The sequence below is a fragment of the Borostomias antarcticus genome, assembly GCF_949987555.1.
Source record: "Borostomias antarcticus genome assembly, chromosome: 9".
In the NCBI taxonomy this organism is placed as follows: Eukaryota; Metazoa; Chordata; class Actinopteri; order Stomiiformes; family Stomiidae; genus Borostomias; species Borostomias antarcticus.
In genome coordinates this window covers 11,003,918-11,027,263 of record NC_140242.1, presented here as the reverse complement: position 1 = coordinate 11,027,263, position 23,346 = coordinate 11,003,918, and the positions used below count along the sequence as shown (strand labels likewise).

General features: G+C 48.6%; 1 protein-coding gene across 1 annotated transcript; it reads left to right on the top strand.

Annotated features, from left to right (window-relative positions):
- Nucleotides 1-16: 16 nt before the first annotated feature.
- On the top strand, nt 17-13,500 carry mtpap (mitochondrial poly(A) polymerase; the record flags this gene model as incomplete). The annotated part of the gene is made up of 9 exons (XM_084442841.1): nt 17-170; nt 696-850; nt 1,092-1,325; nt 4,505-4,729; nt 7,074-7,285; nt 8,644-8,870; nt 10,573-10,665; nt 11,048-11,121; nt 12,786-13,500. 9 exons carry the CDS (start codon nt 17-19, stop codon nt 13,131-13,133), a joined length of 1,722 nt encoding a protein of 573 aa, XP_084298967.1. The 3' UTR covers nt 13,134-13,500.
- Nucleotides 13,501-23,346: the final 9,846 nt, after the last annotated feature.

Genomic DNA, 23,346 nt, shown 5'->3' with positions numbered 1-23,346 from the left:
CCTTGTCAGCGCAGCAATGGCGGCCTCCTTCGGGGTGTGCGGATTACACACGAGTGGAAGGCAAAGGCTGTCAAAGTGCATTCACACGTTTCACTCGGGTTTTAAAAGAAACTTTGGAACAAAAACTGCAGCTGCACAAGCCGAAGCACTCACAAAGAAGGACGAAATCCGTAGGTGGTCTCACACTATCATGGGCAATTAGCAGGTCCTGACAGACTTAGCTAGCGAGCAGCTAGCTAGTACTAGGTGTAATATATGTAAGAGCTAGTTCGTTAGCTAACGTTGGTAAAATATTTAACTGGCGAAACAGCCTCATGAATCCATAGTAATGTTAAGTAACATCTCAGTCCACCGTGGACGCTGGTAACGTTGTGCCTTGCCTAGTTGCCTTGATGAAACGGTTAGCTAGGCTGGCTAGCTAAGGTTACTGCTGGAGTGGGTTCCATTCCAAACAGACAGTCTCACAACATTAAGATAGGCAGCTGCATACAGCAGGTAGCTAGATTTGCTGATATGAGCTATAGCATAGCTAGCCATTTGTTGTGTGTATTGACAAACTGTGTGTAGGCTATGTCTTGTGTGTTGACAGATTGTGTGTGTGTGTGTGTGTGTGTGTGTGTGTGTGTGTGTGTGTGTGTGTGTGTGTGTATGTATGTATGTGTGTGTGTGTGCGCGCGCGCTTTGTATGTTGACAGAGCCAAAGTCGTTCTACGCGGTCCAGGAGGAGAGACTGGAGCAAGCTGACAGATCAGTCCTCATTAGCTGTCCATCAAAAACCAACGAGAAGAAGTTTCTGAAATATCTGTCCAGACATGGAGACATTAACAAATGTTTCTTCTATGAAAGCTATGTAAGTGTTACGATTGTGGAGCAGAAGAGCCCTCTCAACGAACATGTTCCCTTGAAACAAGTCTCAGAATAAACTGTCTTCATAATTTGCTACACTAAACCTGTGCTAGTAGGAATATAATGCATTTGTTTAATGTAAAGGATCTAATTTGGGTGCAGATTATAACTGGTAATTATTTGGTAAATGAACTGAAGAACTGAGATTTTCAGAGCTTTACCTGTGTTGAATCTGTTGTCTCCAGGGCATGTATGCAGTGGTGGAGTATGCCAACAAGGAAAGCGTGGCATCCCTACACGAAGGGACGGCCATCCCCCAAATCAACCACGAGTCCACAGTGCCTTTTAAGTCCAGACTGCTGTGTCTCAGGACCACCGGCCCAGCGGACCTGCTTGACGGGCAGGCGACTCCCCCCTGTCACCCACAGACCGCCATTCATGTCACTGAGCTCGCACAGAGACTGTCCAAGGAGGAGAGTGTGAGTGTGTGTTCGGGCAGTACATTACATTACAGTCATTTAGCTGGCACTTTTATCCAAAGCGACTTACAGTAATTGCATTTAACGTATGAAACGTGAGTACTATCAAATCAATCAATCAATCAATCAAAGCTTTATTTGTATAGCGCATTTCATACCCAGAGGCAACACAATGCGCTTTACAGAGAACAAGGGAGGTGGGCATACGACCCACTCTCTACATATTCCAGAGGGAAGCAAAAAAACTGTAATCACCCGGGGGCCAGATAAGTGAGCTGTAAAAATTCTTCCCTGACCCCTCTCAACAAGGCGATCGAGCAAGCTCCAGGAGTATGTCTACCGGCTAAGAATATTTATAAAGCAATACATTACATTAAATTACATTTCAGAGTAAGAGAGGCTAAAAAAGCATCATAGGAGAGACATGGCAAATACTGGTGTGTGTTTGCTATGGCACAGGCCTAAAGCCGGAAGTGGGCTGGTGTATGTCTGTGTGTACGTGTGTGTGTGTTAACTAAATGCTACGACATCCACAGCTGACACGGGAGTATCTATCGGACTCAGGGTGGTCTGCGGGCGACAGTGGGGCATCCACTGGACCTGGTTAGAAGGTAGGAGGGAGAGAGAGAGGCACTAGGGGAGGCAGAAAGCGGTTAGTAGCACGCTGAGCCATTGAAGCAACACAGCTGTGAACAGAACAAGCCTGTTTCAGGGTAACCAGCTTCTGTACACTACTTGATATACATACAGTGCATAGCAGGATAAATACCAATGTATACAGAGGATTCACAGGTAGGTTTGAGGCTGCCTTTCTGTGTCTCAAGGTCCTGGCTAGTGATTGTAGGCTAGGTCGAAAAGGTACGTCTTGAGATCTCGCTTGAAGACCTCCGTTGTTCGGCCCTTCTTAGGCACTCCGGTAGGGTGTTCCAGAGGTTGGGGGCATAGAAACTAAAAGCTGCCTCTCCGTGTTTCTTGGTCCTGGCTTTTGGAACTGTTAAAAGTTCAGTTCCTGAGGATCTGAGTGGTCTGTTGGGCATGTACCTAACAAGCATGTCTATATTCTGGTGAGTGACTGTGGAGAGATTTATAGACTAGTAATAGTATTTTAAAGTCTATTCTAGAGTTGACAAGTAACCAGTGTAGTGATTTTAAGGCTGGTGTGATGTGTGCCCTTCGTCTAGTCTTAGTGAGTACTACTACTTGCCAGAACGCACAAGTGCGTCTCCTTTCTAAAACTAAGTGACTATGAGCATTTTCTAGTGCTGAAGGCAAGGTGTAAAAATAGCAAACTAAAAATACAGTAGGTGCTTAAGAGGGAGTATCGTGGTAGTACTTCTTGAAGAGGTGAGTTTTGAGCCTGCGGTGAAAGATGGGCAGTGACTCTACTGTCCTGACGTCAGTGGGCAGTTCATTCCACCACTGTGGGTTCAGAACAGTAGTCAATAGAATATACTAAATGTTTGAAATTAAGATTATTGATGATTGTCAGTTAAAAAACAAAACACACTATCCCTTACTCTAACCCGGATTCATATCCACTGAGCCAATCCCCCACCCAACCCCTAACCCACGATATAGACCTATACATAGTCTTTGGTTTTCTGTATTAATCCCACCAAGGGGAAATTGGACTTCTGCTCTTCTGTCTCAACCATCAGTTCAGTCGAACACAAGGTCAGCCAGCATGACCAGCACCCCAGGATGTTATGAGCTAGCGATGGGGTTTAAGTGCCTTGCTCAAGGGTACAACGGTGGACAATGACCGGGGGATTGATAACTAAGCCTGCAGCTCTCCACCTTATCAAGTGGCCTGGCCTGGTTTCAAAGTGGTTAGAACCTACCTCCCTACCCAGGCTGGGCTATTCTAGACAAATTTACTTATTGTACATGTGTATGATCTAGCACTGTGACTGCTGATGTCACTTGTTCTTATAGAAGGCTTCACTGACAGTGACTGGGATGTACAGTTGGTTCACTGACTTGAGACAAATGCACTAATTAAGTCGCTTTGGATAAAGGTGTCTGCTAAATGACTAAACAGTAATGTAACTATTATTGCCATGGTGAAAAATGTATGATGTAAACTTAATCAAGTGGTTAAGCTTAAAGTTGCATGAAATAACTTTTTAAAGTTAAATATACAGGGTTTTCTGCTAATAGTTTATGAATTGGCCTTAGCAAGACCCTAAAAAATCATTTTCATGGCATGAGACCCTGTGAATTTATTATTTTATTTTTGAATTTCAGCATACTGCAGTTCTAGCATACTGCAGTTTTTATCACGACCAGAGGGACCGCCAAAGTGCCAAGTTATCTATTTAAACTTAAAGGAGTAGTAAAGGGAAAAATCATGTTTAGCCCTGTTTTAACGTTGCTTATGATCATATACAATGGTTCAGATCAAAAAGTTGACAAAACTAGCACTTTTGAGAAAGTCTGATAATTGCTCTACCACCGTTTTGGTCATACAATGGATGTGGGTGGGCACCTTGAAAAATCCTTAAAAAAAAACATGTTAAACTCTCAATTTCAAAGACAAGAAACTCACCGAGGTATTAGTTGGCGTTCGGACATATAATTCACCATAAAGTAAGATTCTAGTTCATCTGGAAAGGCTTTTTAAATTATTTAGCATAGAACTATTTATTCACAGCACATACATGTGTAAACTTCCGCAAACTAGGTAGCCTAGCAACATAAACAATAACAATAGCTACCGTAAGTAGTTCCGCTTCCTGAATCCCCTCTGCGGATTGATCTACACATCTACAACTGTCGCGTCAGTACAAGTCAATGGATTTCATAAAATGATCAATAAAACCCTACAGGATTCATACTTTGCGGCGAATTTGATGTCAGAACACCAACAGACACCAATTACCTACTCGGTGAGCCTCTTGTCTTTGAAATGGAAACATCCTACATGTTTTTGAATGTTTTTGAATGATTTTTCAAGGTGCCCACCCACATCCATTGTATGACCTAAACGGTGGTAGAGCAATTATCAGACTTTCTCAAAAGTGCTAGTTTTGTCAACTTTTAGATCTGAACCATTGTATATGATCATAAGTAACCTTAAAACAGGGCTAAACATGCATTTTCCCTTTACTACTCCTTTAACTTAGGTGGTTGGCTCCAGTAACAGCATAACGAATCTGCCTTGTTGTTGTGGTGCTCAGATAGATCAGCAGGTCCTCGCGCTGACGGACGCCTATCAGCTGACAGAAGAGAACATCCGTCTGCGTTTCCTCGTCTGCTCGCTCCTCAAGGACGTGGCCGCCGCCTACTTCCCAGAATGCACCGTGCGGCCGTTCGGCTCTTCGGTGAACGGCTTTGGAAAGCTGGGATGCGACCTGGACATGTTCCTGGATCTGGACAGCATCAGTGGGAGGAGCATGAAGAAGGTGAGGCCAGGACGCATCCTTATGTTCTATACTGAAATAATGAACTCTTAAAGACACAGGATGGGGAGAAGCAGTCTGGAAGATCATGTTCTTGATCTGACCTGTCCACATCCAGAGAGTCAGTGCAGATGGATTGGAAAAGAGACTCTGGTCACTGTTTCAAAGCCTTTTTGAGTGGTCATGAGTCTGGTAAAATAGCACGGCAAACCTTGTATAAAGGGGAGTGAACATCGTGAGGAATGTCGTTTTTTTTGTCATTGGAAATTGAGCTCATCACAAGACAGCAAGTGTGTAGGTTAAACTAGAGGCAGGTTCCTTCATTATACCCCACGGGGAATACTGGACCGGAGTAGGGAAGTGCTCACAACATTCCCCCTAATCACAACTGAAACAACGCAAAGCTGCAGACTCAGTATTGATGACTTTCGTTGTCTTTTATTATTGTCCTTATTTCAGCTCTGCGTTGTGTTTTGATTTCAATAAAAGACGGCCCCCAATCTCACACAATACCACACAGTCCAGTGTCTCCTTTTCAGGTGTATTCCAAATGAATCTCTCCAACACGGGATTTGAGCCTCAAGCAAAAGCGGTTTATCACAGAAGGTTTGACATACAAAAGACGATGGCGTGCCTAATGTACAGTTGACCTCTCTGTATGCTGTCTGGACCCAAATCAAAGCATTGGTCTCGTTGCAACGTTCTTATGTGGTTTGAGTGTCCCCCCCTCCCTCGTGTCTTCTCCGATAAGACTGTCTCTCTGGTCTCTTCTGTGGCCTTGTTTTGTCACGTTAACCTACGCCGCCTCGGCGCCCAGGCCTTTATCTCTAACCACAACAATGGTGTTTGGCACAGAGTGTACCAGCCATGTAATGTCTTTATCTCATAAGTCTATGGAAGAGGGACACCATTTCTTACCGAAAACTCAAGCCGACAGCCATACTCAGAGGTCAATCATCATAATTAGGAAATAGCTAACAGGATTATATTAAAAGGCATTTCTCTGAAAATCAACAATATTCAACAGTATGTAAGATTATATTTTATATTGCTGTGATAAATGAAGAGGGATAAGTCATTGAGCTTCTCTCTGTGAAAAAGGCTTCTTTGTTGGCTACTGTTTGGCTCTGCTGCAGCAATTATAATAACTGTAATTTGGTGTCGGGCCGACACTATAGCATAAAAAAAAAAATGGAGGTGTGGCCATTCCTGGTTCAAAATGTGCGCATGTAAGAAATCCAGTGAGCAACAGGGCATTCTTCTACGGCCTTATTATGGGCACCCACAATCCATGAGATTGAAGCAGACTGAATTTAACTTGGCACACAGAATTTTCCCTCATTGCTAGCTCGGAGCAGGCTCATAGCACTGAAGTTACATACTGCACTGGGGATCGCAAGGTCCCCGGTTCGATCCCAGCTTCTGGAGTGTGCCGAAGTGTCCTTGAGCAAGATCCTGAACCCCAAAATCGCTCACGTGCAGCAGGCCTTTCTGTGGGGAGTTTGCATGTTCTCCCTGTGCAAGGGTTTCCCCCATAAACGAACCCAATATGAAGAAATATACTGAAAACATACCACCCCTGGTGAACACAGACAGGAGTTTGCCCCACTTGGTTGGCTCCCTTGGGGGAAGGACGACGGCATGGGTGAAGAGCAGAGAAGCATTTCATCAGTGGACACTTCTGTCTCTGTGTGTGTGCGCCTCATCACCGTGTGCTGTACAAAATCCACCGCATGACTAAAGTTGTTTTGTTTGTTGTTGTAGCTTTAAGTGCTGATTGGTGTGGGGACTGGGAGTTATCCCAGAAAGAATTAGAAACATACTCCCAAAACCTTTCTTTAGCTTTTTTTTTTTTTCCTTTTCTTGTATTTCCGTCAGACCTAGTTGTGTGGGTGTGGGTGTGAGTGTGGGTGTGGGTGTGGGTGTGGGTGTGGGTTGGGCCCGGGACAGCATGAACATGTAGGGGGAGGAGGAGAGTCCTGTTACTCATTTTGTTGAGCTCAGACGAGCACTTACTCTGGGAAAGTCGAAACTTCCTGTCTTGGCTAGTATGTTTACCTTGACCTTCTGGGAAAAGCCCCGTCCGAGACCTTATCACAGCTGATTGTGTGTACACACACACATACACACACACACACACATACATACACACACACACACACACACATACATACATACATACATACATACATACATACACACAAACACACACAAACACACGTGCACACACAGCTGCTGATAAGGAGCCCTTGGTCCAGGATGCAATCATCACACACCACATCACGGCCTCCTCCAGACAGTACACAACCCCCCTTCAGTAAATACCATTGTCCCTCTGTGCCCCCAGCTTAAATCAGGCCTGTCTCTGGAGTACCAGATGAAGAGGGCCAGCTCCGAGCGGGCGATGACCCAGAGCGTCCTGTCCGTCATCGGGGAGTGCGTGGACCAGTTCGGGCCGGGCTGCGTTGGGGTGCAGAAGATCCTCAATGCTCGCTGCCCCCTGGTCCGCTTTGCCCACCAGCCCTCGGGCTTCCAGTGCGACCTCACGGCCAACAACAGGTAGGGTCACACACACACACGCAGACCAGCATCTGTCCAGCGACAGCTACGGAGCTCAGAGACCTTTGACGCACAGGAGAGTCACGTCTTGAAATGTCAGCGACTGCTTGTCACGTCTCGGCGAAACTGCGTTCTCACGCTTGTCCTGTGGCGTTGCACAAGGGACACGGGAACATCAGCAAGTGAACATTGCATACTAGAGACCTACAGTATGGTGGCGTGGGTGGGTAGATTGTTTTTATTTCACTTCTCTTTCTAGGCCCAGGGGATACTGTGGTTTGAGCGCGAGGCACAAAAACACACACACACGCACACCTGCTAACGTTCAGAAACCAAAGCAGCCGTTTCTAGGGAAGCAGAGGCCTATTGTTGGGGTGGGGAGCAGGAGGGGACGCGTCTTGTCGTGTCAGACTTCTCTGAGCGGCACGTTCTGTTCTGTGTGTCTGTCTAAAAGAAGTAGCAGCAGCCTAAAGGGCGACTGAATGTTAGGGCCCTGTTTGAAAAGTCTTAAGATGAAGCCGTCTCCCTTTCCTGTGAAAAAGCACTGATCTGATATGGCTGGATAGGAAGCAGCTAGAGAAGCACATGCAGGCTTTCACCCATCCAGGCATGTTAGATCAGCGATAATCTTAAGGTGGGGAAGGAATGTTTTGAAGGGAGTTCGTTTGGGAGTAATGGACAGCTAAAGGTTGCCCTCTACTGGTGATAGTAAATACAGAATATGGGAATATGGGTTGGTGGTTGGTTTTCTCTTTGCATTATCTTACATGCTTGATTCATTGAATCCAGAAAATGTAGTTGTCCTCAGGTGTGAGTCTTTTATCTCTTCCAATTCATATTTGTATAGGAAACAAATATGAATTGGACTGAATCAAGGAAACACTCTTCAGTTTCATCCCGTCTCTCTGCCTCATTGAGGATTCTGCTACCTCTTGCGATGCCAAACTTTGGAGATCTCGCTATAGAAAATCGTCGCTAGAACAGCACTGAAAACAGACACTACCATCAGAGCCACTGCCTACATCTCCAATAGGAGGAAATGATGTCCTCCAAGTAACTGGAGTGGAGAATCAAAACAAAACATTAGGAAGGGCCGTCCTAAAGACGCTTGATTGGTTCTGCAATGCAGGCTTATTTCAGTCTCATTGCTTCCACTTTTGGCAACGAAACCTGGGAAAAATGACTTCAGTCTCTAGCTGAGCGCGGCATTTAGAGACTGACTCGTGAGTCTACTTCAACACAGCCAGATGGACTAATCTCACTCTCGCTAATCTCACTCTCGCCTCGAGGGAGAAGAAAGAGTTCTGAGTCATCATTCTCCTGACCAACCAGCCTGCCATACCTCTGTTTGTCCACAGGGTGGCGATGACGAGCTCCGAGCTGCTGTTCCTGTACGGGCACCTGGACCACAGAGTGCGCTGCCTGGTGTTCAGCGTCCGGTGCTGGGCCAGGGCCCATGGTGTCACCAGCAGCATTCCCGGAGCCTGGGTCACCAACTTCTCCCTCACCGTCATGGTGCTGTTCTTCCTCCAGAGGCGGAGCCCGCCAATTCTGCCCACCCTGGACCACCTCAGAGACCTAGCAGGTAGACCAGGCTACTAATTAGACCAGTCTACTTGCTATACCACCTCAGAGATCTAGCAGCTGGACCAGGCTACTAGCTAGACCACCTCAGAGATCTAGCAGGTAGACCAGGCTACTAGCTAGACCACCTCAGAGACCTAGCAGGTAGACCACCTCAGAGACCTAGCAGGTAGACCAGGCTACTAGCTAGACCACCTCAGAGACCTAGCAGGTAGACCACCTCAGAGACCTAGCAGGTAGACCAGGCTACTAGCTAGATAGACCTGTCAGGTAGACCAGTCTATTAGTTAGCCTGCTGATAAACCTGGTGGATGGACAGCTAGCCTACTGATAGATCTGACAGGTGTATCAGTCAGCTGACCTACTACAGTAGCAGGTAGATAGGCAGCAACGATAACTGTCTTTGACAAATCAGTGTTGATATTGAATCAAACTGATTGACTCTGTTGATTGACTTCAACGGAAGAACGTAGCAACGGACGATCTCAGTTCATCTGTTGATTTCGTCTGATATTTTTCTGTCTAATTGAAAATGTCAAGAGTCCTGTTGTATCGATCAACTGAGGGCTTGAGTGTGTGTGCGCCTTATGCTTCTCTGAGTCCAGTACTGGTACTACTGCTGTGACTGCACCCCCACCCCCACCCCCCTGTCACCTTGACTCATAGATAATTGCCTTCCAAGAACAGTCTATTCCACTCCTATCCCAGACACTATCACACGTAGTGCTTACTGCACAATAAAGACCCCGTCACTCTGACAGGGGCACTGACCCCCCCTCGACTCTCCTTTCCCCTCCGCCACACACACACACTCCTCCCTCCCCCACGGAGACACACACACATACACACACGTTCCACAGGGCATCCGTTTAAAGAGCCCCAGCCCCCTGGTGTGACCCCACTCTGACACGGTCAAGGAGACTGGAGCCAGGGGCTCTGATGAAGCGCCAAGTAGCTCCAGAGAGAGACACAGGCCACAACCTCTCTCTCTCTCTCTCTCTCTCTCTCTCTCTCTTTCTCCTATCATCTCTCTCTCCTCTCTCCTATCATCTCTTCTGTTTCTCTCTCTCTCTCTTTCTGTCTCTCTTTCTGTCTCTCTCTTTCGGTCTCTCTCTTTCTCTCTCTCTCTTTCTCTCTCTCTCTCTTTTGGTCTCTCTCTCACTTTCTCTTTATTTTTTTATTGATTTTTATCCCCCAACTCTCTCCTATCATCTCTCTCTCTAACTGACTCCATCCGTCTGTGTGTTGTTTATGGGTGTCCTGGACATCCAGCCGGTTGATTGATTGATTGATTTTATTTGCAAGAACGTTCAAAATACATATAAAGTGCATAGGCAACAGTACATCCATTAAAACCATTCTGACGACGATTAAATACACAATAAAGCCTGACGGCTTATTTCCATTGTGGTCCTCTTACATGGCAGGCATCGTTGTGTGCAGCACCTGCTGATCGGGCACAAGGCAGCAATAAAAAAGAAAAAGAAAAACATACATACATAAATAACAAATGACAATTACAAAATGACATATAGCAGATACAGGAATCCTCTAACCATTGCTCTGGCCCTGAGTGAATAACCACTTGCGTATGGATGCCTTGAAGGTGGTTAACCTTGTGGCCATTTTGAGTTCAGTGGGCAGGCTGTTCCAGAGCACGGTCATTTAGCTGGTGTCCACACTCCCTCCCTGTCTCCTACCAGGCCCCGAGGACCGGAGCGCTATCGACGGAAACGACTGCACGTTCGTCAGGGACCTCAGCCAGGTGCAGCTGCTGAGCAACACAGAGTCACTAGGTGGGCTGGACACACAACAGCTGGCCTACACCAATGAAACGTGCAATATAAATAACGTTTGATTTGATTTGACTTACATATGTCACAATCTAGGCATATCAATGAAGGCCATTCGCTGCTCTTGGAAAATGTAATGTAAAATGTGAAAACTTCAGTTCAATAATAATTGTATTAAATTCTAGTCCAGGGACTACAGATGAAAACTAGCCTTCTTGGCTAATTCTGGTATATTTCTTTAATGAAACACTCACTGTCCCTGACAAATAAATGACATTTTCTCTTAATGACTGAGGGGGACGACATTCCTGATTATGCTGGAGCAGGGCACGTGATTCGTAGGTGTGAATGTCATAGTGCTGACCTGAGTTTTTATTCCTCCCAGAGCAACTGCTTCAGGAGTTCTTTGAGTTCTACGGTACCTTCGCTTTCAAGACGAAGTCTGTAAACATCAGGAAGGTGAGACAAACACACACATTTCCTATGCAACGATCTAACTTAAGTGTGTTAGGTTATGGCCATGTGTTTCTGCTCAGACTCTCCCAGTCCCCAGGGGTTAATAGCTGTTATGTGGTGGAATGCAGCAAACTGATGACTGCTGGAAACGACCCCGAATCCTGTCAGCCAGCAGTACAACTACTTTACTGTCAGTCTGTTATATTCAGCAAAACTCACGCGCGCGCACACACGCGCGCACACATACGTGCACACACACACAGCGAGCTCACCGTGATCAGCGCTCCACACACACACACACACACACACTCTCTCCCTCACACACACACACACACACACACACACAGCTAGCTCCACATGATCAATGCTCCACACACACACACACACAACACACACTCTCTCTTTCTCTCTCTCTCTCTCTCTCTCTCTCTCTCTCTCTCTCTCTCTCACACACACACACAAACAAACAAACACACACAATTCTCTCTCTATCCCACACGCACGCACGCGCACACACACACACACAGACCCCCAGTGCAATCCCAGGGCTGAGAGCCAGATGAGCCCCCCCTCCCCCCCCCCCCCACACACACACACACAGAGACGTGACCACAGCTGTCAGGGTTACTGTGTGATGGATGTGTGGCCCCACCCTCACGCTACCATTACAATTACAGCTTTATCCAGCTCAGCACAAACAGTCACGCTGATCCCATTTAGAGGCCTGTTTGTTAATTCATGTGGATGAGGGCCGCACAGCGCTATCTGTCACGCTGCGTGTCGTCTGCCCCACTCGTCTTCAGCTACAGGGAGTGTGTGTTGTTTATAGCAAAATGAGGTCCCCCTAGGCCTTGGCGAGCCCGGAGCCGTAGTAAGACACTGACCCAGGGTCAAGGCTGCCGTGGCCGGGGGAGGAAGGCCCTGGCCCCTGCCCTACGGCCGTACAGAAGAGGGGACACGGGCATCAGTCATCTTTAGTGGGCACTGCGTCTCCCCTGTCGCTCCGCTCCTCCAGGCTGATGGCTTTATGCTCGTCTGACTGATTCTGTCCCGGCTCTAATCTCCCCTGGCCTTTTATAGAGGCCGGCCTCACACCGGACCCAAGGACTGCAGGAGCGCAGCTCCTCCCAGGGCCTCAGAACCAGCCGGGGCCCGCCTTCATAGTCCGGGTGACAGGGCTAGTATAGTACACTAGTGTAGTATAGGACAGAGGTAGTTTGGGCCGTCTCTCACAGGATCAGGTAGTGGCCCAGGCTGTAGTGTCTCTCTCACCCTCTTTTCTCTGTTGAATTCCACTGCTTTCCGGATGTTATGATGGATGTTTTCAGATGTATGAGGGAGGTGCGGTGAATGTTATGTTGTCAGACATATGGTGAGGGTTAGGGTTAATGTGATGATGTGTTCAGGTGTGTGGCGAGGGTTAGAGTGAATGTTATGTGTTCAGATGTATGGCGAGGGTTAGGGTGAATGTTATGTGTTCAGATGTATGGTGAGGGTGAGGGTGAGGGTGAATGTTATGTGTTCAGATGTATGGTGAGGGTTAGGGTGAATGTTATGTGTTCAGGTGAGGGCAGAAGTCCTCTGAGCATGACCAATAAGATGGACGGACCCATTCACGTGTGTGCGTGTGTGTGTGTGCATGTGCGTGTGTGCGTGTCTCCCTCCAGGGCAAAGAGCAGAACAAGCCTGAGGTGTCCCCCCTGCACATCCAGAACCCCTTTGAGCCGACTCTGAACGTGAGCAAGAACGTCAACGGCACTCAGCTGGATCGCTTCGTGGCGCTGTGTCAAGAGAGCGCCTGGATCCTGCAGCACCACGATTTCAAAACGCCCAACCAGGGGACGGGGACGTCTGGGGGACACGCCCCCTGGGGCCTGGCCGCCCTGCTGCTGCCCTCCCTCTCACAGGTGGCCGGGGTCAAGGGTCGCAGGAAGAGGAAGACGGAGCCGGCCAGCGAGAGGATCAAGAGCCTGCTGGAGTCCCTGAAGACCGGCAGAGATCAGAGGAAGAGCTGAGGTGGAGAGGCGCGCAGGACCGCAACTCTCCACCAGAGGGCGCTGTTCACGCCATAAATACATGGTTTTCATGGTGCGTTGGGAGCCGCCTCACTACTGTAACTGGCCGACGTGGACCTACTGTATAGATGTGTGGCACAGCGCCTGTCCTGGCTTTAAGACTCTGCCAGGTCTCCGCGACCACATAAACATACACACTAAACACAGAAATGTTAACTTGTAGCTTTTCTTTGTTTATATAAATACAGAATAAATGTACATGGATGTTTTTTAGTTTTTGTTCTATTATACCAGTGTCTCTATACTGACCTGATCGTCAGGCTCTCACCACAAAGCAGAAAAAGAAATGTGCTGCGACATGTATTGAAGTGAATGTGGAAAAAGAAAAGACTGTTTAAAAACTGGCTCGCTGTGAACTCGCTCTGATTAAACTTTTAACCGCTACTGTCCAAAACAATGATGCAATCGAGCTGGCGTGTGACTCAGTGGCATGTTTAAAGACCAGAGCAGCCTTGTGGTGAGTGAGTCTGTAGAATGGATTGACCTTTCCCCAAAAGCTACTGGTTGGGCTAACGTCAAATGTGGACGGGCACATTCCGGTTAAACGCAAGGCTTCTACAAGATGGAGGCAGGGTTTTAACTGAGTTTCCAGAGGCTTCTCTAAACGGTGGTGAACTGGCCATGCAACTGGCATTTCCAATCAGCTGCATTCTATCCTGGACATTTTTTCTCTCCAACCCTAACCCTAAGAACCCATACTTCTACAAGGTCGTCTTCATATATTTTTGAGCCACGATAAACATAACACTGCTGCTAGTTGCTTAAGAGCAATGCATACATATCTGTGTGCGTGCGTGCGTGCGTGCATTTGCGCGCTATGGTTTCTGTCTTGTGTGCATGCTGGCGCTCTACTGTATGGTTCGTGTGTGTGTGTGGGTGTGGGTGTGGATGCACGTGCTATGGTTTGTTTGTGTGTGTCCGTCTGTCCCTGGAGGTGTGGTTCGGGAGCTGGAGTGTGCGGCCCACAGCTGTTTTTCCTCTCGGAGCAGAGTGAGGTCAGGGGGTGAGGAGATCGAGTTTTAACAGTTCCTCCCCTCCGCCACGAGGCCCCGCCCCTCACCCTCTCACCTACCGACACCACCCTCACATATACCCACTACACCCTCTCACCTACCAACACCACCCTCACATATACCCACTACACCCTCACCCTCTCACCTCCCGACATCATCCTCACATATACCCACTACACCACTTTATTCTTCCCACCATCCCCCTTACCTTAGCTGTTCTCTCTCTCTCACTCTCTCGATTCCCCTCTCCCTGTACTCTCTCGATCTCCCTGTCTTCTCTCTCTCTCTCTCGTTGCTGGTCTGTGTGATGGATGTGTCCAGCTTAATTCAGCAGAATTTGCTGGATAGGTGTAATTAAGATAACTGGCGCCCTTCCTTCATGGGAGGGCTTGTGGGTTGTGCAGGGAGGTGTGGTCCATGTGCTCCTGTATGTGGTGTAGCATGACCTGGAGAGGGGCTTTCTGGGAGCAGGGGTGTGTTTGTCTAACCTGGCGGCGCTGACCCTCATCGCTGGCGTCTCCGGGTGGCGCCCTGCAGGTGGTGATTTATCAGCCCGCCTGGCGATGGCTTCAAGATGGACTGGCGCTCTCCGCTGAACCCGGGCGCAGAGGGGGCGAGGGCTTTGACTGTGGTCTGGGTTTACACTGCTGGGGCCTTTTTCCTGGCTCTCCTCTTTCACACTCTTTCTCTCTCTCTCTCTCTCTCTCTCTCTCTCTCATTCAGTCCTTCAGAGGCCCAAAGAATTTTCTAAAAAGGTGGCTTGAGGGTTTGAAAAACATGGGAGGGATTTGTGATTTTTTTTTTTTTAAAAGAAGGAAACTCAGGAACTGAGAAATGGTCTTGGTTTGGAAGTTGATTTTGAATTCCATGTCTAAACCTGTTTTGCAAGCTCTTAACGTCTTTAGGAGGTTTGTTTTTTCTTTTGCACAGAGATGTAATTCTGCATTTTAAAACCTGGGATATTTATAAAATCACCTAGAGAGCACATTCCAGAGCAGGGCCGGCCCAAGGTTTTTGGGGACCCTCCCCCAAACCATGAAATAAAATTGTATTTGGTCTAAGACCATGTTGGGGGTTATGCTCATACTTGCCAACCTTGAGATTAATGGGTAGGATTATAAACAAAAGCAGGGAAGTCTGGGGGTCCTTCCCCCCCAAAAAAATCGTTTCAGAGACTTTGTTTCCTGCATTCTGGTGACTTTTAAAGAATGAAAATAATAAGTACACTGCAATAGCATTTTTATGTTAAATACTGCAGCAATGCAGAGATCTTAACATCAGCGAGGCACGATGGGTGGACCACACCTGGCGTGCGGAGTGGGAGGCGAACACCTCCAGACTGATTTCATCCCGGCCGCCGGTCCTTCCCCTCCTGGGATGGACTTACCCGGACCAGCGTGGGTGAGGCTTAACCGCCTCCGGACCGGCGTCGGGCGCTTCTTCTCATCGATGCGCAGATGGGGCTTGGTATCCTGTGCGGCGTGAGAGTGTGGCACCGAGGAACAAACCGCAGACCAACGGAACGCAGGGCCTGACGGTTTTGGATGACGAAACCGTGACATGGCTCCTGGAGGTGTGCCTGGATATATAGCCATCTCCAGGCTCCTGCCCTAACAGCTCCCCCGTGCAGGCGGGGTCATCACTCCAGCTCTGCGTGGGCTGGGGAACAACCGTCCAGCCAGGCTGCCCCCGGAGACAATTGAGGGGGGGGGGGGGGGCAATACTGTGTACCCCTGTCTATACTGGTGGGAGGGGGGGGGGGGCAGAACTGTGTACCCCTGTCTCTACTGGGGGGGGGGGGCTGTGGAATGTCCTGTTGCCCACTCGGGGTCCCAGGGGGTTATCAGTGTTCTACTGCATAGCTGTGGTAGCCACCATGCCCTGGGGGTGGAGAGAGAAAGAGAGGTTATTGAAAGCTACCGGATCTGGCAAAAACAAGCAACCCCAGTCGAACTACAGAAACCCCTTCTTTTTTTTCCTGGGGGCAGCATGAGGAGACCATTGGCAAGCAGTGTTTTCACTGTGAGGGTGGACTGACTGGACAGTACCCACACATTGTGTTTGAGGCAGACTATCCGTTATGAAACACTGCTTAATTGGTGCCCGGCACTGTGTTGGCAGTTCTTGGGGACAGGTTCTTCCAGGGCCAGGGCCCCCTTGAACACTCCCTCTATTCAGCCCGAGAGCGCGGACGGAGGGCCAGCTAGAAAGACCCCCATTCACCGGCTGGCCAGGCCGGGGCAGGCCCCTATTGATACAATATTTGTATGGAGTTATTAATATCAAAAGAGCAGAACTATGTCACACACACACACACACACAGGACCCATTGTACAGAACCACACCTTCCTTTCAGGAACAGGACATGAATGAGTATCCACTCCTCAACCAATCCTGACTCAACACTCGTTCAAAATACTGTATGTTGCTGATCATGTGAGAAGGATAATGACCGCATCGTGTCATTGGTCGTTTTAACTCCACCCCCCCCCTCCCCCCCGTCCTTAGAGTAGCTGCTCATAGAGACTGATGAGATGACGTTTAGACGCTGTACATCCTGTCTGTTGGTCAAAGCTAGCGTTGTTACGGTGAGGAGGAGGGGGCCTGGGGGGTACATGTGAAGGCTCTGTTGAGGTCCAGGTCTTTGGTTCCCCTGGATGGTGTCGGTACCAAACCCCAGCCGCTGTGCAAAGATGGACGCCAGGCCCCCCATGCTGTACGCCCGTGTCCAGAGTGGGCCTGGCTCTCTCTAGCCCGCCTGGACCCAGGATTAACCGTGGGATGGATCGGCCCATTCCTGTGGCTGGGGAGGGGGGGGGGGGGCTGTGGATATGGAGCTCACCCCATGCCAATAGAGTGATCACTCCCCACCCAACCCCCCCCCCCCCCTCCCCCCCCTGGGCCAGACCACTCTCTCTCTCTCTTCAAGGGCTTCGTCTGCTGTCAAGGCTGCTACCAGAACTGACCTTGACCAGTTAAGTGAGAGGCTGCACATCAGCCCTGCCTCTAGCTCTCTCTCCACACTGGCTACACACACACTTTCACTCCATGTCTCACACACACACACACACACACTAATACTCTGCATACAGCAGGCAAGGTGTTACTGTCTACATGTACTGTACAGTAGCCTGGCCTCGCCATCCTGATCACATTCTGCTCTCCACGGATCAGTCTGGACTCATTCACATCCATTTCCAGAAATTATATTCTAACTGGGCCAAAGGACTGTTCTTATTGCTGTTGTGTGTCCCCCGGTGGGGAGGCAGCCACTGATTGGTTCCTGTAGTTGATGTGTGAAAATGAAATACAGGCCGCTGGCAAAACCCCCGAAGCAAAGAGTGGTAACGTTAACGTTAGTAGAATAAACACAGCCATAAGTCCTATAGAAGAAATAGACTCAACAACAATTAAACAATAACAGAGTATGCACTAGCAGAGTTTCTCAGAGGAAAAGACATTTTCGCCATTCTTCTGACTGGATTTGGCAAAAGTTTTTCTTCACTGATTGGCTGAAGGAGTAGTCTGTCAAGGCAAGTACTCCCGCCCACTGAAATTGTTCAGACTGTATTGCAAAATGTATTTTAAATGTTGTTTTTTTTGCGAGGAAGTCTTGCTGCCAGGCTACAGTAGCTCTAGTGGTCTCCTATGCCAACACCAGCCAGGCCCCAGCAGAACCAGCCCGTCCTCTGCACTCAGATTACCATGGTTACCACAGCCTGAAACCCACTCACACTCGGGCTACCATGGTTACCAGGGCCCAGGCCAGAATCACTTACAGTACACTCGGGTTACCATGGTTATCATGGCCCGGGTCCACTCACACTCGGGTTACCATGACTACCACGGCCCGGGACCCACTCACACTTGGGTTACCATGGCTACCACAGCCCGGCTGGACGCATTCACACTCGGGTTCCCACGGATACCATGGCCCGGATCCACTCCTACTCGGGCTACCACGGTTACCATGGCCCGGACCCACTCACACTCTGGTTACCCGGGCTGGACTAACTCGCACTCGGGTTAACACACAGTGTGACATCATTTCCAGGAAATCATAAGCACACCATTCTGAGGCTCTGTTACTACAATTAGAGTTGTAGCTCTTCTCTTTTTACAATATTTTCCAAGCCCCAGAATTTCATTCCTATTGTAAAAAATATGGCTTGTCTTATTGCAGAAGTACGCCACCACCTCCAGCAGCAGTTCGCTTCTTTGAAAATACACATTTTCCCCCTCCTCCTCCTCTCTGGACAATTAATTTCAGATGTCGTAGGTGGCTGCCGAATTCCTAAAATAACGTTCTTTCAAGAGAACTCTGTAACTCTACACTGGATCTTCCACAGAGAAAATAAGGCAAGTAGAATAAGACTGACCAGTGTGTGTGTGTGTGTGTGTGCATGTGTGTGAACACACCACTTGTACAGTGCAGGGGTTTGTCCAAGAAGGAAGTGAAAAGTTTAGCCAGCTAATTTAGTAGATAACGTGCAGAAATGTGATTAAGAGCATGACTTGGTGTTTAAGAGACTATTTCTGGTGGTGGGTGATTGTATCCCCCTGACCAGGCCCCCTCTCTCCATGGTGGTCAGATGCCTGTAAAGATGAAAGATGTAATTCACTCAAAATACATGGAGCTATTCATTACCTTCAATTATATTTATTGCTGACAATTTGGGAGGACACTCTTTTGTCACATTGTATGCCTATATATATATACACACACACACACACTATATGGACAAAAGTATTTGGACATCTACACATTACACCTGCAGGAGCTTTTATAACAATATGGAGTGCAATAATATGGAGTTGGTCCCCACTTTGCAACTATAACAGCTTCCACTCTTCTGGGAAGGCTTTCTACAAGATTTTGGAGTGTGTCTGTGGGAATCGTTGCCCATTCATTTGTGAGGTCAGACACTGATGTTGGACGAGAAGGCCTTTCATCACCAAGCACAATGCCAAGCGTCGGATGGAGTGGTGTAAAGCACGCCGCCACTGAACTGGAGCAGTGGAAACGTGTTCTGTGGAGTGATGAATCACGCTTCTCTATCTGATGGACATGTCTGGGTTAGCCGAATGCCAGGAGAACGTTACCTGCCTGATTCTTTAAAGTTTGGTGGATGAGGGATAATGGTCTGGGGTTGTTTTTCTGGGCTTAGTTCCAATGAAGAGAAATTTTAATGCTTCAGCATACAAAGACATTTTGGACAATTCTATGCTTCCAACTTTGTGGGAACAGTTTTGGGAAGGCCCTTTTCTGTTCCAAGGTCCATAAAGGCATGGTTGGGTGAGGTTGGTGTGGGAGAACTTGACTGGCCCGCACAGAGCCCTGACCTCAACCCCATCGAACACCTTTGGGATGAATTAGAACGGGGATGCGAGCTAGGCCCTCTCGTCCAACATCAGTGTCTGACCACACAAATGCTTTTCTGGATGAATGGGCAAAAATTCCCACAGACACACTCCAAAATCTTGTAGAAAGTCTTCCCAGAAGAGTTATAGCTGTTATAGCTGTTAAGGGGGGACCAACTCCATACTAATGCCTATGCATTTAGAATGGGATGTCATAAAAGCTCCTGTAGGTTGAAGGTGTACAGTAGTTGTCCCAATACTTTTGTCCATACTGTGTACAGTATATTATGAGTGAACAATCCATTTAAATGCACTCTGTTTATTATTATGCACCAACAGACCTAAGAACATTCCTCATGTGTGAAAACCTACTTGGCCATAGAGAGAGAGAGAGAGAGAGAGAGAGAGAGAGAGAGAGAAATGAAAGCCTCATGAGGAGAAGCCATGTGTCCTCCCTGCTCTGTGTCTCTGGTTCTTTTGGCAGGGACAGCTGGGACACAATTGTTTTATATTCTTTGTATATTTTGAATGTATATTCTGTGAGCCAACTGTAAATGAATCCCTGATTGTGCCTTTTTGTTGTCCCTACCGCTGTCAAACAACTATTTCCCCTCGGGAATGAATACAGTACCTATCCATCCATCCACCCACCCACCCATCCATCCATCCATCCATCCATCCATCCATCCATCCATCCACCCATCCATCCATCCATCCATCCATCCATCCATCCATCCATCCATCCATCCATCCACTCATCCATCCATCCATCCATCCATCCATCCATCCATCCATCCATCCATCCATCCATCCATCCATCCATCCACTCATCCATCCATCCAGCCATCCATCCATCCATCCATCCATCCATCCATCCATCCATCCATCCATCCATCTACCTGGGTGGTGGTGTCTCTCTGGACAGTGATGGAGACAGACACTGCATTGCATCACTGTGATTATTTTATTTTTGGGGGGGGGGGCTTCCTCTGCACTTTCCAATGTAATTCACAGAGAGAAAATGTTTGTCTGTATCATCATCAGGACAAAAGATAAAGCACTCCTGACTGACACCTGTCATTCATTATTTCCAAGGGAGGGGGGTCGGTGTGAGATCTATCCAGGGGAGGGGGGTCGGTGCGAGATCTTTCCAGGGGAGGGGGGTCGGTGCGAGATCTTTCCAGGGGAGGGGGGTCGGTGTGAGATCTATCCAGGGGAGGGGGGTCGGTGCAAGATCTTTCCAGGGGAGGGGGGTCGGTGCGAGATCTTTCCAGGGGAGGGGGGTTGGTGTGGGAGTAACAGGAAGAGGAGCAGCAGAGTTAGTTAGTTAGAGGTTTTATTGTCCCCTTAGGGAAACTGGTGTGCAGCGAGAACACATCACGCAAGGCATCATGCATACATGCATTCACACAGATAGTACAATAAAGGCTAACTAAAAAGAAAAGGAACAAGAAAACATCATCAACATTTAGGTGGCATCATATATAAGAACGTTCAGACTAGCTGGACATTGTAGCCTAGCCCTAACCCTAAGCCTAGCCCTAGCCCCAGAGGAAGAGAACATATTTCATTACTTATTAAGGAGTCTGATGGCTTGATGATGATGAAGGAGTTTGATGGCTTCCAGTGAGAATTCTGTCTCCAGTATATCAGCTAGAATGCTACTGTAGGTTGAATGGTATTGAAAGCTGATGAAAGGAACTGCAGACGACCCGCTCTACCTCCTGAGCCACAGGGAAACACCGGAAGATTCCTCCAGCCCCGGAGAGGACAGGGACAGACCGGAAGATTCCTCCAGCCCCGGAGAGGACAGGGACAGACCGGAAGATTCCTCCAGCCCCAGAGAGGACAGGGACAGACCGGAAGATTCCTCCAGCCCCAGAGAGGACAGGGACAGACCGGAAGATTACTCCAGCCCTGGAGAGGACAGGGACAGACCGGAAGATTCCTCCAGCCCCGGAGAGGACAGGGACAGACCGGAAGATGGAAACCTACCTTGTTCCTCCTCCATTCCCTGTCGGGTCCTATTAAAGGTGCCCCGGTTAGGCCTGCATGAAACCAGGCCTAATAAACAGGCCTGCCAGCTTCCTGAGCAGGTTCACGATCTGGTTAATGAAGGAGCTATTAGCTCACAGACCAAGACACACTCGTCTCCTCTCGTTAAAACCTGAGGAATGTGTGTGCGTGTACAGTATATGTGAGTGTGTGTGTATGTTTGAGTGTGATTGTGTGTGTGTTTGTTTGAGTTTGAGTGTGTGCACGTGTTTGAGTGTGTGTGTGTGTGTGTTTGTTTGAGTGTGAGTGTGATCGCGCACATGCGTCTGTGAGTGTGTGTGTGTGCGCAGGTGTGTGTGTGTGCGGGGGTGTGTGTGTGGATGCGGGTGTGTAAGTGTATGTGTGTGTGTGGACATCGTCTGGTTCCCAGTCTCATTAGAGAGCATGAGTACACCCAGCGACCAGGGAGACTGACTGGCCAGACCAGACAGACAGGTCTGGGTCAGAGGTCAGGGTAGCAAACAGACCCAGACGCTCAAATACTATTTTAATATTTCGAATACTTCCAACTGTGCACGATCCAGCTGGCTTGGCCGTATTGAAAACCGACAGAATAGTTCTTACAAGTTTAAACCCAGAAGATCTGTCCAACCGCCGTTATGCAATCAAAATTCCAGAATTCATCTGTTACTTTAAATGGCTTCATCTCCTTCTAACCAGACCTTATTTGCAAACGCAGAACCGACGACCCCCTCACCCTTGTTCAGGCCCGAGAACCCGGCTGTGTACCCTGAGGGGAGGGGTCAAGGGGTCAACGCTAACCGCGCTGTCGTCCCTCCCCGCGTTGGGGTTGTGGTGAGCGAGGTCAAGGGGGTCGCGGGGTCGTCGGCCTCCAGGGGTGCCGGTGTGCGGCCGTTGACGTCCGGCCCGCTGCCGTTCGTTACGACACACACCGGGGACTAAAGGCTGTCTGAGTCCAGCTGTCCTGGCCGTCCCAAGCTGAGGGGGAGCAGCTCCATGAACCTCCCCCGGTCCGTCCGTCCCCCTTGCTCTTCTCTCCCTTCCGCCCACTCTCCCAACCTCTCTCTCCTGGCCTCTCCATCCCTTTTTCTCGTCCTCCCTCCATCCCTCCCTCTCTCCCTCCCTCTCCCTCTCCCTCTCTCCCTCCCTCTCCCTCCCTCCCTCTCTCCCTCCCTCTCCCTCCCTCTCTCCCTCCCCTGGACTGCAGGGCCCCTGGATGAGAGCTTGTATTGTGCTGAGCTCAGAAGGGGAGGATCCAGTGGGTCTGTATGTTTCCACTTCCCCGGGGTGAGAGGTCATGGAAGGTCCTGCTCCTCTGCAATGTGGGTAAGTTAGCTCTCTCTCTCTCTCTTTCTCTTTATCTCTCACTCTCTTTCTCTCTCTCTGTCTCTTTATCTCTCACTCTCTTTCTCTCTCTCTCTCTCTCTCTCTGTCTCTCTCTCTCTCTGTCTCTTTATCTCTCACTCTCTTTCTCTCTCTCTCTCTCTCTCTCTCTCTATCTCTTTCTCTCTTTCTCTCTGTCTCTCTCTCTCTGTTTCTCTCTCTTGCTCTCTTGCTCTCTTTCTCTCTTTCTCTCTTTCTCTCTCTCTCTCTCTCTCTCTCTCTCTCTCTCACACACACAAATACAGTACAGTACTCACACACATTTGAATTCTTTATTTAGGTCTGCATATTCAAAAATACATTGCAAAATACATTGCAGAAATACACACACACACACACACCCATCCATCAGAGGGAGGTGGTCCACGCGAGGCCTGGCC